Below are 15,502 nucleotides of genomic sequence, written 5' to 3'. Positions count from 1 at the left end.
CATATTTCCTCCTCATCACCTGTCAAACACACTCAGATCACTTTTCAGAGGAGCAGCAGTGCCTGCTGTACTGGAGAATGAGCCCTTAGTTGCATTCCGCAGCAGCACCCTTAGGGCTCCTTCACACGTAAAGTTTGGGGGGGGTACACAGTTTTACTGCTCCCAATCCCTACCCTCTGCCCCCAATCCCTACCCTGCTGAGGCAGCACCCAAAAGGTGTACACCTGCCACAGCAGGAATGAAACCCCCTATTGCTTTTGGTGGGTGCTACTGCCTGTCATTTGCGACCCATTAGAGTAAATGTGGCCACTCTGCAAGCGGGATTAAAGCAGGTAGTGAAAAAGCAACACAGCACTGCCTTTAACCCCTTGTTTGCTGTACTACACAAGATTGCAGGGCACTTGCAGAGCGGTCTTATTCACTTGTATGGGTCATGCTTGGTAAGTGCTACACCCACCAACCATAACAGGACATATAACTCCTGCTGCGACATGTGTACACCCCTTGGCACTGCAGCTAAAGGGAGTGTGATTGGGAAAGAGGTAGTAAAAATACGTTTTAACTATGGGGTTTTACCACCTCCCCCAAACTGCAAATGTAAACAAATTCTTACTAAAAGGCTGCTTTTACACTGATGTGCTGTGGTTTACCTGTACCGTGTGTGCAGCGCATTGCATCTGACTTTTCTGGACTAGCTATGCTTTGCCATAGACTTCTATTATACCCTGCAGGTGTGATGTACTTTCTGAAAGCACACCAAAACTCCTTCATTCAGAAAGTGCACCAAACCCGCAGGATATAATAGAAGTCTATGGCTAAGTGCAGCAAACAGAAAAGCTGCAGGTACACTGCGCTGCACCCACAGTATGGGTAAACCGCAGCGCATGCGTGTGAAAGCAGCCCTATTCTATTATTCCCGACGTATTGCTTCACACTGATCTGAAGATCTCTTCTTTCCTGCTGGCACCACTCTGGAGACCGCTAGCTGGGATAAGAGATGGAGTGCAGTTGGTATCACTCTGCATGGGACTAAAGAAGATGCATCGGCTTATGCGGCTCTTGCTCCCTACTACAGCTCTAACTTTACACGGCAGGTCAGCAAGCCCAGACCACGATCTCCAGGTTACTGACCCCCGCTATACATTATCCTGTGTCTATGAGTCCTGCAACCACTACAAGTTGCACTTCTTCTTTACAGATATATCATCTTACTAGCAAAAAAAGGAATAATTACAAAATACAATGGGCAGCAGTTAGAACCCAGTCATCTTTAATTAAAATGCCTCCACAGAAGGATTCCCCAGAATGTACTATGGCCATGTAAGGTCTGGAGTGTGGATTTGCTTCTCTCCCTCCTACAATTCCAGAACAGACATCTGAACCAAAAATGCATTTGAGTTATTACTGAGCACCATTTATGAAGTGTGCACATGAAAGAGCTGAGCTTCTCTTAGTACTCCTAACCACAACTTCTATTATATAGACAACTCCACAGAAATAATGGACACTTCAGATTTTATATGTACAGATAATTATGACATTGCTAGACTGTTCACAGCAATACTATAATCTAATTGTGGAAATTGTATAGCAGTGGGCATTTAAATCTCACATTTAACACAATGAAATTCCAAGTTTACACATGGTTTTTGTATTGGCATTAAATGATAATTTTTTAAAATACATAATAAAATATATGGGTCCACCCCAAAAACACAGGTAGAAAACATACAAAGGCCAGCAACTCGGTATAAAATCCAATCTTCCTACATAGTTACATAGTTAATCAGGTTAAAAAAAAGACACAAGTCCATCTAGTTTAACTAATAAAAGAAAAAAAAAACATACAATTCCATATACACAATCCTATACCCACAGTTGATCTCTAGAGGAAGGTGAAAAACCCCAGCAAATCATGATCCAATTTGCTACAACAGGGGAAAAAGAAAATTTTGTTCCTGATCCCTCGAGAGGCAGTTGGATATTCCCTGGATCAACTTTACCTATAAATATTAGTATTAAGTTATATTATGTACATTTAGGAAAGAATATAGGTCTTTTTTAACAAGTTCAATACCGAGCACTTTCACCCCCTTCCATCCCAGACCAATTTTCAGCTTTCAGCGCTCTCACACTTTGAATGACAATTACTCAGTCATGCAACACTGCACCCAAACAAAATTTTTAATTTTTCTTTTTCACACAAATAGAGCTTTCTTTTGGTGGTATTAAATCACCACTGGGTTTTTTATTTTTTGTGATGTAAGTGAAAAAAGAGTGAACATTTTGAAAAAAAAAATCCTTTTTTGTTAGTTTCTATTATAAAATTTTGCAAATAAGTAATTTTTGTTCATAAGTTGGGCCAAAATTTATACTGTTACATATCGTTGGTAAAAATAACCCAAACTAGTGTATATTATTTAGTCTGTGTTAAAGTTCTATAACTTTTTTCTATGAGTCTACAAGCTATGGTGCCAATCTAATTTCTTGAGGCTTTGAAATGTCAGGACAGTACCATAGCAAAGGTTTAGCACTGGGAAACACTTTTTGAAAGATAAATAGTGCATTTTATATCCAACTATATAGTTTTGACCACAATGAGGGACAAATGAGGAGGAATGAGGGACAGAGGGACATTCAAGTTAGGGACAGTCCCTCAAAATCAGGGACAGTTGGGAGCTATGCAATACAAATACACCCCAAATGACCCCTTTTTGAAAAGTACACAGTCCAAGGTATTTAGTAAAAGCACGATTAATTTTTTGAAGTTGTAATTTTTCCCTACAATTCCTGGAAAAATTAAGAAATACATTTTCTTACACAAAATTTTCATAATACCAAGTTATTTCTCACACACAGTATATGCATACTTGCAATTACACCCCAAAATACATTCCACTAATCCTCCTGAGTTCCAGCGATACCACATGTGTGAGACTTTTACATAGCCTTACCACATACAGAGGTCCAACATGCAGGGAGCACCGTCAGCTGTTCTAGGAGCATAAATTACATATAAAATTTCCTGACGACCTATCACACTTTTGAGGGTCCTAGAGCACCAGGACAGGGGAATTACCCACAAAATGACCCCATTGTGGAAAGAAATACCCCAATGTATATTCTATGAGGCACAATGAGTCTTTTGAACATGTCGTATTTTTTTTTTTTTTTAACACAAAGTTAGCAATTTATACGATTTTTCAAAAACATAGCATGTACATAGCAAACGTTACACCCCAAAATACATTCTGCTACTCCTCCTGAGTATGGCGATAACACATCTGTGAGACTTTTACACAACCTGGCCACATACAGAGGCCCAACATGCAGGGAGCACCGGCAGGTGTTCTACGAACATAAATTACACATTTAATTTCATGACAACCTATCACGCTTTTGAAGGCCCTGAACCACCAGGACAATGTAAACGTACACAAAATTACCCCATTTTGAAAAAAAAACACCCAATGTATATTCTAGGAGACATGAGCTGCAGATAGGTACTCAGGTACTCTGTGTCAGGAACAATGAATAAGACTGAGACAGAGGTACAGTAAAAATCCACACTTTTTAATAAAATGGTAAAATAATACAAACCGTGCAAATGTAGTCAAAACATAGCCAGGGTTCGGTAGCCAGAGTGGGTAGTCGGAACAAGCCAGTAAAACAGGAATCCAGAGATCAAAGGCAGCAAACAGGATCAGGAACCAGAAGGGAAGTCATCTGGCTGGTGACAGGTACTTGGTTACTCTATGGGCTGGTGACAGGTACACGGTTACTCTGATGGGTTGGTGACAGGTACTCGGTTATGCTGATAGGCTGGTGACAGGTACTCGGTCACTCTGATGGGCTGGTTACAGGTACTCGGTTACTCTGATGTGCTGTGACAGGTACTCAGTTACTCTGATGGGCTGGTGACAGGTACTGGGGTATACTGATGGGCTGGTGACAGGAGCTTGGGTACTCTGATGGGCTGGTGACAGGAGCTCTTTATTTATGGGCAATCAGTGTTTCTTAGTGTGCACTGTAGGTGGTAACTAGCTGTTACCACAATCTCCTCCTCACACACCAATCCTGTAGTTAGTTAGCTAGTTACCACAGGTTGGTTTGACAGCCAGTCACGTGGAAAAGAGACAATTTCATTGTCTCTTTACCCTGATTGGGGATGGGATGTGTCAGAGTGACACGCCTCATCCCTGAACGCTGCACGCCCCTGGGGGTGAGCACGAGCAGCGTGCACAGAGACAGTGCATGTGACCGACTGTAATTGGACACAGCCGGTCACGTGATAAAGGGACATTTTTCATTGGCTCTTTAACCTGATTGGGGATGGTGAGAATGGGCAGGCATCTTATGACGTCCGCCCGGAGAGAGGGAATGTTCCTGCCGGCATCATTTTACAATGCACCGGTAGGGAAATGGTTAAAGCAATCTACTGAGCTGGCCAGAGCTAGCTCTTGAGGGAGTCTATGCCACATTTTCACAGCTCTTACTGTGAAGAAACCTTTCTTATTTGGAGATGAAATCTTGTTTCCTGCAGCCGTAAAGAGTGCCCTCTTGTCCTCTGTGAATAACTTAACACCAAGTTCCTTGTGTATTTGTACATGTTGATCATATCTCCCTTTAACCAATTCAATACAGGGCACTTTTTCCCCCTTCCTGCGCAGGCCAATTTTTAGCTTTCAGCACTGTTGCATTTTTGAATGACAATTGCGCGGCCATACACTGTTCCCATATGACATTTTTCATCTTTTTTTCCCCACAAATAGAGCTTTGTTTTGGTGGTATTTGATCACCACTGGCTTGTTTATTTTTTGCGCTACAATTACGTGTTTCTTTGTTTCTGTTATAAAATTTTGTAAATAAGTACGTTTTTTCCTTCACTGACGGGCACTGATGAGGCAGCACTGATGGGCACTAATGAGGCCGCACAGATGAGCTGGAACTGATATGCAGCACTGATAGGCGGCACTGATGGGTGGCACTGATAGGCGGCGCTGATGGGCGGCAATGACGGGAACTGATGGGCAATGATGGGCGGGACTGATAGATGGCATTGATAGGCAGCACTGATGAGGAGGCACAGACAGGAATTACTGATGGCCAAGGACTGGCATTACTAATGGGCACCGATTGGCATCACATGTGGGTGTGCTCTGACTGACATCACATGTGGCTACAGGTTGGCATCACTGGTGGGGCAGTGATGGACATCACTGGCACTGCTGATGGGTCTGCACTGATAATCAATGCGCTGATCCCTCCCCTGTCAGGAGAGCCGCTCCACACGAATGGAGGAAAGCTGATAAACTGCACTTCCTGGTTACCATGTGATCAGCTGTGATTGGACACGTGGTAAAGAGCTTAGCAGTGGCGGCCCATCCATTAGGGGTGCCGGACGTATGGATTCCAATGGTTTTTTTTTTTTTTAAAGCACGTGATTAGAGCCAGAGGCTCTAATAGGCTTCAAAAAAGGGTGGGCTCGGGGTGCAGCGCAGTTGAACCCACCCAGTTGTGTGACAATAGCGAATTAATATTCATTATTTTCACACCCGTTCCCCCGATTGGCCACCGAGGAGGAGGGAGGAGACGGAAGACGCCATGATGCCTTCGAAGGAGAGCAGGGGAAGTGGAAGCCGCCCGTGATGCCGAGGAGGAGAGCAGGGGAAGGAGAAGCCACCGCCTGTTGCCCAGGTGAAACGCTGCCCGCCATAGATGGGGTCAGTGCTCCCGACTGACCAGATGGGGGGGGGGCTGCGGGGCATTGGGTGGTGGGGTGTGGCCTGTGCGTGCACTGTTTGCCGCCCCCCCCCCCAAAAAAAATAATTTTTTCTACCACCAGCCGCCACTGGAGCCTACAACATAGGCTCTTTACCTAGATCGGACCAGAGTGGGTAGTCGGAACAAGCCAGTAAAACAGGAATCCAGAGATCAAAGGCAGCAAACAGGATCAGGAACCAGAAGGGAAGTCATCTGGCTGGTGACAGGTACTTGGTTACTCTATGGGCTGGTGACAGGTACACGGTTACTCTGATGAGCTGGTGACAGGTACTCAGTTACTCTGATGGGCTGGTGACAGGTACTTGGTTATGCTGATGGGCTGGTGACAGGTACTCGGTTACTCTGATGGGCTGGTTACAAGTACTCGGTTACTCTGATGTGCTGTGACAGGTACTCGATTACTCTGAATGGGCTGGTGACAGCTACTGGGGTATACTGATGGGCTGGTGACAGGAGCTTGGGTACTCTGATGGGCTGGTGACAGGAGCTCTTTATTTATGGGCAATCAGTGTGTCTTAGTGTGCACTGTAGGTGGTAACTAGCTGTTACCACAATCTCCTCCTCACACACTGATCCTGTAGTTAGTTAGCTAGTTACGGCATTGTTTGCCGCCTCCCCCCCCCAAAAAAATTTTTTTTTTACCACCAGCCGCCACTGGAGCCTACAACATAGGCTCTTTACCTAGATCGGATATACGGTGTGTCAGATCAACACACCGCACCACTAACCACCGCTCTGCGCGCCTACGAGCGGCTTATCCTGCTGGACATCATATGATGCCCAGTCAGGATAATACAACCACCCTACAGCCATCATTCTGCATACGGTGGGTGGGAAGTGGTTACTCTCCTCTTCTCAAAAAATTATAAATTCAGTTCCACTTATGTGTTTGGTTGCCCTTCTCTGCACTTTCTCCAGTTCCCCGATATCCTTTTTAAAAACTGGTGCCCAAAAGTGAACTGCATATTCCAGATGAGGTCTTACTATGGTTTTTACAGGAGCAAAATTATGTCTCTCTCTCTCTGGAGTCCATACCAGGGACATGTAGTCAGGGGAGGCAGAGCCTCACCTGCCATCAAAAAAAAAAAAAAAGTTGCCTCCTCCTCCACCTTCCCTATTACTAACGGGACAAGGTTGCCCACTTTCCCCTCTCCTCTATGCCCTATGTATTGAGCCCCTAGCAGCCCATATAAGAAAGAACCCAAACATCCACGGCATCCCTGTCCGCACTAGGGACTTTAAGATATCCTTATTTGCGGACGATGTTCTGCTTACACTTACGCAACCCCACGTTTCTCTCCTGAACCTACACGTAGAGCTAGATTGCTACAGTGCCTCTCAGGATACAAAATTAATAATTCTAAAACGGAAGCCCCCCCTCAATATACCCCACCAGACACTGTCTACCCTTTCCCAATCATTCAATTATGCGTGGAAGACTTCTTCTTTAAAATACCTCGGTGTCCCCCATCTCACACCCACCTACGACACCCTCTATAAGGCCAATTTCCCCCAACTATACACTTCCATGAGGGCCACCATGGCAAAGTGGAAATCTTTTTTTTTTTTCAACAGAAAAAGTTTATTTAGATTCCAAGAAAAACAATCTCATCAATGAAATATTAAGCACCCGGGTACAATACAGTTCAGACTGCTACATTAGAGCTGGTTTAGTGGCAGCTTAGCAATAGAGAAAAATAAAAAAAAAGGGGGAAAAAATGGGGGGCGATCAGCATCGGGGGCACTTCGGAGTGGAACTAGAGACACAGGAGGCAGGGGGGAGGGAGTTCCAGACATCTGGAATGGGACAGATAAGAGAAGAAAAAGAAGGGGGGGGGTGGGAGTGGGGGGGCAGGGGAGGAAAAATCAAGAGGATAACAAAAGATCCCTCCACCATCTTTTCAAAATTGTATCAGCGTTGTATCTTTATCTGCATAAATCTGGTCCTATACTGCTAACCAAGTCCCACTCCAGAGGCAACCGCCGCTCGCGTACCCATGCAGCACACAGTTTGTCGAATTTCTTGGGGCAATTACGCCCCATGTATGTCAATTTGTATAATGGCAGCGCCCGGTCTATCAGGTTTTGCCATTGTTGTACCGTGGGGGTTTGATCCACTGCAGTATGATTGCTTTCCTAGCGTAAAAATGTACATTTTTAAAGCTATCTCTCTTTGGCCGCCTGGTGACCATCAAGATGGCGATTCTACCTAAACGTCTCTACCTCTTTGAGACACTGTCCATCCCCATCCCCATCCCAGCCTCGCACTTTAGGAACCTTTAGGGCGATTTCATAAAGTTTTTCTGGAATTATAAGAGGCAGCGGGTTTCTAGACCAGTCCTGTATGCCCCCCCTGCAGCCAAAGCGGTCTTGCGTTCCCCAACGTAGCCAAGTATTATCTAGCAGCCCTGTTACACCCTGTAGCCTGTTGGTGTAACCTTCATGCCTACAATTGATGGACACAATTTGAGAAGTTGTGGCTGGCCCCCACCCACCCAAATTCCATTTTGCGGAGTTCAGATATACCGCTCGGCGGGTCACAGCTACTAGGACCAATGGCCCTCTTGCGAACTTTATGGCGGCATGCTAAATCGATGTATCCGCTTACCACTACTGCTTCCCTAGTCACCTCATTTCTATTTACACCCAATGTCCCGGACAGCTTGACCTCGCAGATGTCCCACTTTGGGATGGATAGGGCCTTATTTCGCTACGGTCAATTGGTGGATACCGGAACCTTGCAATCCTTTTAGGATCTGAAAGATGCTTTTGACTTGCCCAGAAAGGCTTTTTTTAGTTACCTACAAATACGTCATTATGCGCAATCTTTGGTAACGAACCTCCAATTCTCCCCCTTAACTGAATTTAAAAAAATATGTCTAGAGGGCTCGTCCCCTAAAGGTATGATCTCGCGCATCTACCAGCTCCTGACCATGGACTTGTCGCCAACCGCACCTCAACATGCCTATATGTGCAAGTGGGAGCAGGCCCTGGGTGAGGATATACCCCTGAAGACGTGGCAGCTCATATGGTCACAGGCAGGGCCGTTTTTAAGGCAGGGCAAAAGGGGCAGCTGCCCTGGGCCCTGTCATTGTTGTGGGGCCCAAAGCAGCTGCCTCATAATTGGCAACTATCCCAGTTTAAATTCCCTCGTACCTTGAGGTTTTAGTCCCATGCTGTGTCCTGATATCGCAGTGTGAAGTTCTGTTACTAATGCTGCCCAGCTCTGCCCTATTGTTGTGTAGAGATGACTCACCTGCAGACCCTGTGTTTACATGTAAATACCGAGATTGATATGTAAATAGTGACAGCATTCATATGTAAATAGTGGCAGACTGGCAGGATTCATATGTAAATAGAGGCGGTATTCATCTGTATTCATATGGTAGTAAGTATCAAAAAAATCAGCATTTCCATTGATCACACCCTCCCCTCCCCCCAGCACTGCCACTGAGCCCAGGAGTCCTAGGATCCCTAGGAGTTTTCTGTCTATTAATGGGCTCCCTCACCTCCACAGTCCATGGTGTGCAGGTAGTGAGGAGATGATGTGCTGTAACCTCTAGCAACCAATCAGTGATCAGTAATAATGTGCATTAACCTCTAGCAACCAATCAGTAAGCAGTAAGGATGTGCAGTAGCCTATAGCAACCAATCAGTGAGCAGTATTGATATACAGTAATCTCTAGCAACCAATCAACAAGCAGAATTATGTGCTGTAACCTCTAGCAACCAGTCAGTGAGTGGTAATGATACACTGTAACCTCTGGCAACCAATCGCACTTGCTGTCTTATCTGATTCAGTAAACTGGTTTTGAGTCTAGCTGCTATTTATTGTATGTCTCAGGTGGAGAGCGAAACTGCATGGAGGAGGGGGGTCCAAATTTTTTTTTTGCACAGGGTCCAATCCATATTAAAGACGGCCCTGGTCACAGGCCTCTAGGAGTTCCATCTGCACTCTCTATAAAGAAAGCCAATACAAGATATTACTCCACTGGTACCAAACCCCTGACCTGCTCCACTCCAAATACCCCTCTGCCTATCCCTGCTGTTGGCGCTGTTGTAAAGATGTGGGAACGATATATCATACCTATTGGACCTGCCCTCTAATCCCCTTCTACTGGCAGATGGTGCACTCCTTACTCCACTCCATCTTTGGTTCCTGGGTGCCCTTCAACCCGAAAACTTTCCTCCTGGGCCTCCCACCCCCCTCTTTTTCTAAACTGTCTAAAAAGCTCTTAGCCCAGGTGCTAACAGCTGCATGATGTTTGGTAGCCCTGAAATGGAAAAGGAGGGAACCCCCCTCATTGTTTGAACTGCACTTCAGGATCAGAGATGGTAAACGAATGGAATATCTGACAGCTTCCCTAAATAAAACCCTCAATATACACAATCGAGTGTGGGAGCTGTGGGATATGCTGGAGGCCCCTACAACCTGATATCCTGATGAACCTTGACCTCGAGGAGGTTGAATGTGGTTGGTGCCGGGCAGTGCAGAGCTCCTAGGGCAGGTGGTTGTCCTCTTCTATCTTTCCTCTCCCACTACTTTCTATCTGGTCATCTCCGCTTTCTCTTGCTTTTCTGATTCTCCCTAACCCCCTCACTATACTCCCTTTCTCCTCCATTCGTCAACATGCACTTTTGCAGGTTAGACTCTGTTGTGATACAGAAATTCTGAATCTTACTCAGTTAATCTGATGATACCACATACTGTCTTTGGATGTATGATTTGCATGTCTTAACCAAGTTTTATCACTGGCCATAATGTATGTTGATAACTTGCCAGGTATATGCTTTCTACAACAATGCGTGTCTTCTTATATTTTCTGTTGAAAATTTTGAAAATCAATAAAAATTGTCAGTTTTCAAAAAAAGGGGGGGGGATTGACTTCGAGGCTCGGGGACCTTGGGGGTAGGTAGCTGAAGTCCTACCCCACCACTGGTCAAAATCTGGGGCTCCTATAATCTATAGTTCTGGAGATACAGGGCTTCTTGCTCAGCCTGTCAAAAGCTACATACAGAGCAGCCAGTTTAAATACAAGCTGGTACACTCTGTTTGCAACAGACTGAGAGGATAAGCTCACAGTGCCTCTCCTCGCTTCTTGTCAGAGGCACTGAGCTCAATGGACAGCTTGGAGTCTTGGACCAATGGTAAAGTACCATTGGCCCCAGCTGTCCAATAAAAATGCTACACTGGAGGCACGCCTCACACTGCAGTGTCATAGAAGGGGGCATGTGTCTAAAAGACACATGTTCCCTTCCAGCCCAGCCCTCTTAACTACAAGGAAATACATGGGTTTATGTGTATAGGGTTTACCCATAATCCAATGTTTTTCTCACAGTTAAGAGTAGGGATGAGCTTCGCTGCACAGTGTTCAGCTAAAGCTACTAGTTAGGGTAGTGCATCCTCCTCACAGTGTTCAGCTAAAGCTACAAGTTAGTGTAGTGCGTCCTCTGAACAGTGTTCAGCTAAAGCTACAAGTTAGAGTAGTGTGTCCTCCTCACAGTGTTCAGCTAAAACTACACGTTAGTTTTTTGCAAGCTCTGCACAGTGTTCAGCTAAAGCTACCTGTAGAAGGTTGGTGGTGTTTTCCTGATCCTATCACTACCGCAGGCAGCTAAATAAGCTACAAGTTATTTTTTTGCGAGCTCTGCACAGTGTTCACCTAAAGCTACCTGTAGAAGTTTGGTGGGATTTTCCTGATCCTATCACTACCGCAGACAGCTAAATAAGCTACAAGTTAGTTTTTTGCGAGCTCTGCACAGTGTTCAGCTAAAACTGCAAGTTAGTTTTTTGCGAGCTCTGCACAGTGTTCAGCTAAAGCTACCTGTAGAAGGTTGGTGGTGTTTTCCTGATCCTATCACTACCGCAGGCAGCTAAATAAGCTACAAGTTATTTTTTTGCAAGCTCTGCACAGTGTTCACCTAAAGCTACCTGTAGAAGGTTGGTGGTGTTTTCCTGATCCTATCACTGCACAGTGTTCAGCTAAAGCTACCTGTAGAAGGTTGGTGGTGTTTTCCTGATCCTATCACTACCGCAGGCAGCTAAATAAGCTACAAGTTATTTTTTTGCAAGCTCTGCACAGTGTTCAGCTAAAACCACAAGTTAGTTTTTCGCGAGCTCTGCACAGTGTTCAGCTAAAGCTACCTGTAGAAGGTTGGTTGTGTTTTCCTGATCCTATCACTACCGCAGGCAGCTAAATAAGCTACAAGTTATTTTTTGCGAGCTCTGCACAGTGTTCACCTAAAGCTAAAGCTACCTGTAGAAGGTTGGTGGTGTTTTCCTGATCCTATCACTACCTATATATATCCCAGCTTAGTGCAGCTACAGGCCATTAGTATGTCTGGAAGGCCAACAAGGAGAGGCAGACAGTCACAAGCCAAAGGGTAGCGCTGCTACTCATTGCTTATTTATGTTTGTGTGTTTCTCACTCCTAGCAGCAGCTCTTTAGAATTTCCTTGATTTTTTGTCAGCACAATCAATACGTTTATTTTAGATATTTTAATCACAGCGCGGTATTTCTTGCTTGTACAAGCCAATAAAAGAAGGCAAGCAGGCTTTGTGTCTAGAGGCAACAGTGCTGGTCATGGAGACGGTGCATCTTCATCAGCACATAGCCGTGGGACACGCTTGGCCTTTTTTTCGGCAGCTGGCCATGTTGAGCCGCAACATGCGGAAGACTTGGTCGAGTGGATGACCAAGTCGTCCTCATCCTCTTCATCCTCTCTCACCCATGCTCAGGGTACTTTGTCTGGCAAAGCAGCTGCCAACGCGGCCTCTTCCCTCGGCTCAATGGCATCAGTGATTCCTTCCCTAGCCCCACCATGTCCTCCTGAGGAATCCCTCGAACTGTTTGACCACAGTGTTGGGTATATGCTCCAGGAGGATACCCAGCGTTTAGAAGGCTCTGATGATGATACTGAGCTAGATGAAGGCAGTAACATGAGCACGGACAGAGGGGTGCCCAAGAAGGACAGCAATCTGGCAGTCATGCTCCCCCTGCTGCAGCATACTGCCAGGTTTGCTCCAGTGATGAGGAGGGAGGGGATGATGAGGTCACTGACTCAACGTGGGTGCCTGATAGGAGAGAGGAGGAGGAGGAGGCACATCACCAATGAGACAGGATGCCCTCCTGGGGCCAGCCTAAGGGCAGCACACTGACTGCATCACACCCCAAATCTCCGCATGTGCAGGATGCTTCTGTCTCTGCGCGTTATTCCAAAAGTTCTTTGGTGTGGGCCTTTTTTGAGATGAGTGCATCATATCGCACCGCTGCTATTTGCAACATATGTCTCAAGCGTATCTCGCGTTGCCAAAACATCTCCCGCTTGGGCACCACATGCTTGACCAGACATATGTTGACCTGCCATGCAGTTCGCTGGCAAGCGTATCTAAAAGACCCACACCAAAGAACAAAGAGGACCTCTCCTTGCTCCTCATCAGCTGAGATCTTCAACCCCACTATACCTTCAGTCCTCTCTGAGACCTGCACTGAGAGGAATGTAGGTGCAGAATTAGGTGTGTCACAGCCAAGTACTTGTGGGTAATCTGCTTTCGGTACACCGACGTCAGATTGTACCAGGCAAATTTCCCTGCCCCAGCTGCTGCACCGCCGAAAGAAGTTCGCTCCCAGCCATCCACATGCCCAGCGGTTGAATGCTAGCTTGGCAAAATTGCTAGCACTTCAACTGCTGCCTTTTCAGTTCGTAGACTCTGCCCGGTTCCTCAGTGGCAGGTAACCAAACGCCACTTTTTCTCACGGAAGGCGATTCCGGCTCTCTACCGGCATTTGGAAGGCAATGTCCATGCCTCGCTGGACAGGGCGGTCAGCGGTAAAGTGCATATTACCGCTGACTCATGGTCCAGCAGGCATGGACAGGGACGTTACCTAAGTTTCACCGGGCATTGGGTGACTCTGCTGGCAGCTGGGAAGGATGCAGGACAAGGTGCAGTAGTGTTGGAGGTTGTTCCGCCACCACGCCTCCAAAATGCCACTACTAATGATTGTGACACACCTCTCTCCTCCACCCCCTCCTCTTCTTCTTCCTCCATGGCCTCTTCCTGTGCTTTGTCCTCGGAACCAGCGGTGCTCCGTAGCTGTTCAAGGGGCTACGCGAGTATGCAGGCCAAAAGATGCCATGCGGTGCTTGAGCTGGTGTGCTTGGGGGACAGGAGCCACACTGGGGGCAGAGGAGGCAGAGGTTCTGTCAGCTCTGCAGGGGCAGGTTCAGAGGTGGTTGACGCCACGCCAACTTAAGGCAGGAATGGTGGTTTGTGACAATGGCACCAACCTCCTCTCCGCCCTCCGACAGGGACAACTGACCCATGTGCCCTGTTTGGATCACATCCTTAACTTGGTGGTGCAGCAGTTCTTGGGCAGGTACCCCGGGCTTACAGGATGTCCTGAGGCAGGCCAGGAAAGTCTGTGTGCATTTCCGCCGGTCATATAATGCCAGTGCTCGGCTGCCAGACCTCCAAAAGGAATTTAACCTGCCCAAGAACCGCCTAATCTGTGACATGCCCACCAGGTGGAACTCAACGTTGGCCATGCTGCAGCGGCTGCACACGCAGCAGAGGGCCATCAATGAGTACCTGTGCGACTTTGGCACCAGGACAGGGTCAGGGGAGCTTGTTTTTTTTCCCCACGCCAGTGGGCCATGATCAGGGATGCATGCACTGTCCTGTCACCATTTGAGGAGGCCACGAGGATGGTGTGCAGTGACAGTGCATGCATCAGTGACACTGTCCCCCTTGTCCACCTGTTGGAGCACACGCTGCATGGAATAATGGACAGGGCACTTGAGGCAGAACAGAGGCAGGAAGAGGAGGACTTCCTTAGCTCTCAAGGCCCCCTTTATCCAGACAGTGTTCCTGCGTGCCCGCCGATCACACAGGAAGAGGACGAGGAGGAGGAGGATTGTGTCAGTATGGAGGTGGAGCCTGGCACTCAGCATCAGCAGCAGTCTTTAAGGGATCAGTCCCAAGAAACACATGGACTTGTACGTGGCTGGGAGGAGGTAGCTGCGGACCATGTTGTCCTTAGTGACCCAGAGGACTCTGGACCGAATGCCTTAGCAAACCTAAGCTGCATGGCCTCCCTGATCCTGCAAAGCCTGCGTAAGGATCCTCGTATTCGTGGTATCAAGGAGAAGGACCAATACTGGCTGGCAACCTTCCTTGATCCACGTTACAAGGGTAAGGTTGCGGACCTTATCTTGCCATCGCAGAGGGAGCAGAGGATGAAACATCTTCGGGAAGCCTTGCAGAAAGGTCTGTGCAACGCGTTCCCAGAGACTGGGAGGTTACAAACTCCTGTTTCTGGAAAACGTGTTGCCGAGGCTTTGTTCAGTCAAAGAAGGAGCGGAGGAGAAGGTGGCCATCTGACTGATGCGTTCAGACAATTTTTTAGTCCGCAGCCCCAAGGTATGATCGGTTCCAGCAACCATCGCCAGCGTCTGTTTTACATGGTGCAGGAATACCTAGGGGCAAGATCTGACTTGGACACCTTTCCCACCGAAAATCCTCTGGGTTACTGGGTCTTGAGGATGGATCACTGGCCAGAGCTTGCACAGTATGCAATTGAGCTACTGGCCTGTACTGCATCCAGCATTCTTTCGGAACGCACATTCAGTGCTGCTGGAGGCTTTGTAACCGATCACAGGGTGCGTCTGTCCACCGACTCGGTCGATCGACTGACCTTCATAAAAATGAATCAGTCTT

The 15,502-nt window shown here is 46.9% G+C and overlaps 1 protein-coding gene across 1 annotated transcript in view; it reads right to left on the bottom strand.

Annotated features, from left to right (window-relative positions):
- LOC141145574 (granzyme A-like) overlaps nt 1-15,502 on the bottom strand; it is a 187,329-nt gene that overhangs the window by 54,353 nt on the left and 117,474 nt on the right. Inside the window, 1 exon segment of the mRNA XM_073632416.1 lies at nt 1,235-1,376. Within this exon segment, the coding sequence (XP_073488517.1) occupies nt 1,235-1,376 (142 nt within the window).

Source organism: Aquarana catesbeiana, linkage group LG01 (assembly GCF_042186555.1).
Source record: "Aquarana catesbeiana isolate 2022-GZ linkage group LG01, ASM4218655v1, whole genome shotgun sequence".
Lineage (NCBI taxonomy): Eukaryota > Metazoa > Chordata > Amphibia > Anura > Ranidae > Aquarana > Aquarana catesbeiana.
The sequence above is the reverse complement of the archived record's forward strand: the minus strand, read 5'-3'. Positions and strand labels throughout refer to the sequence as shown.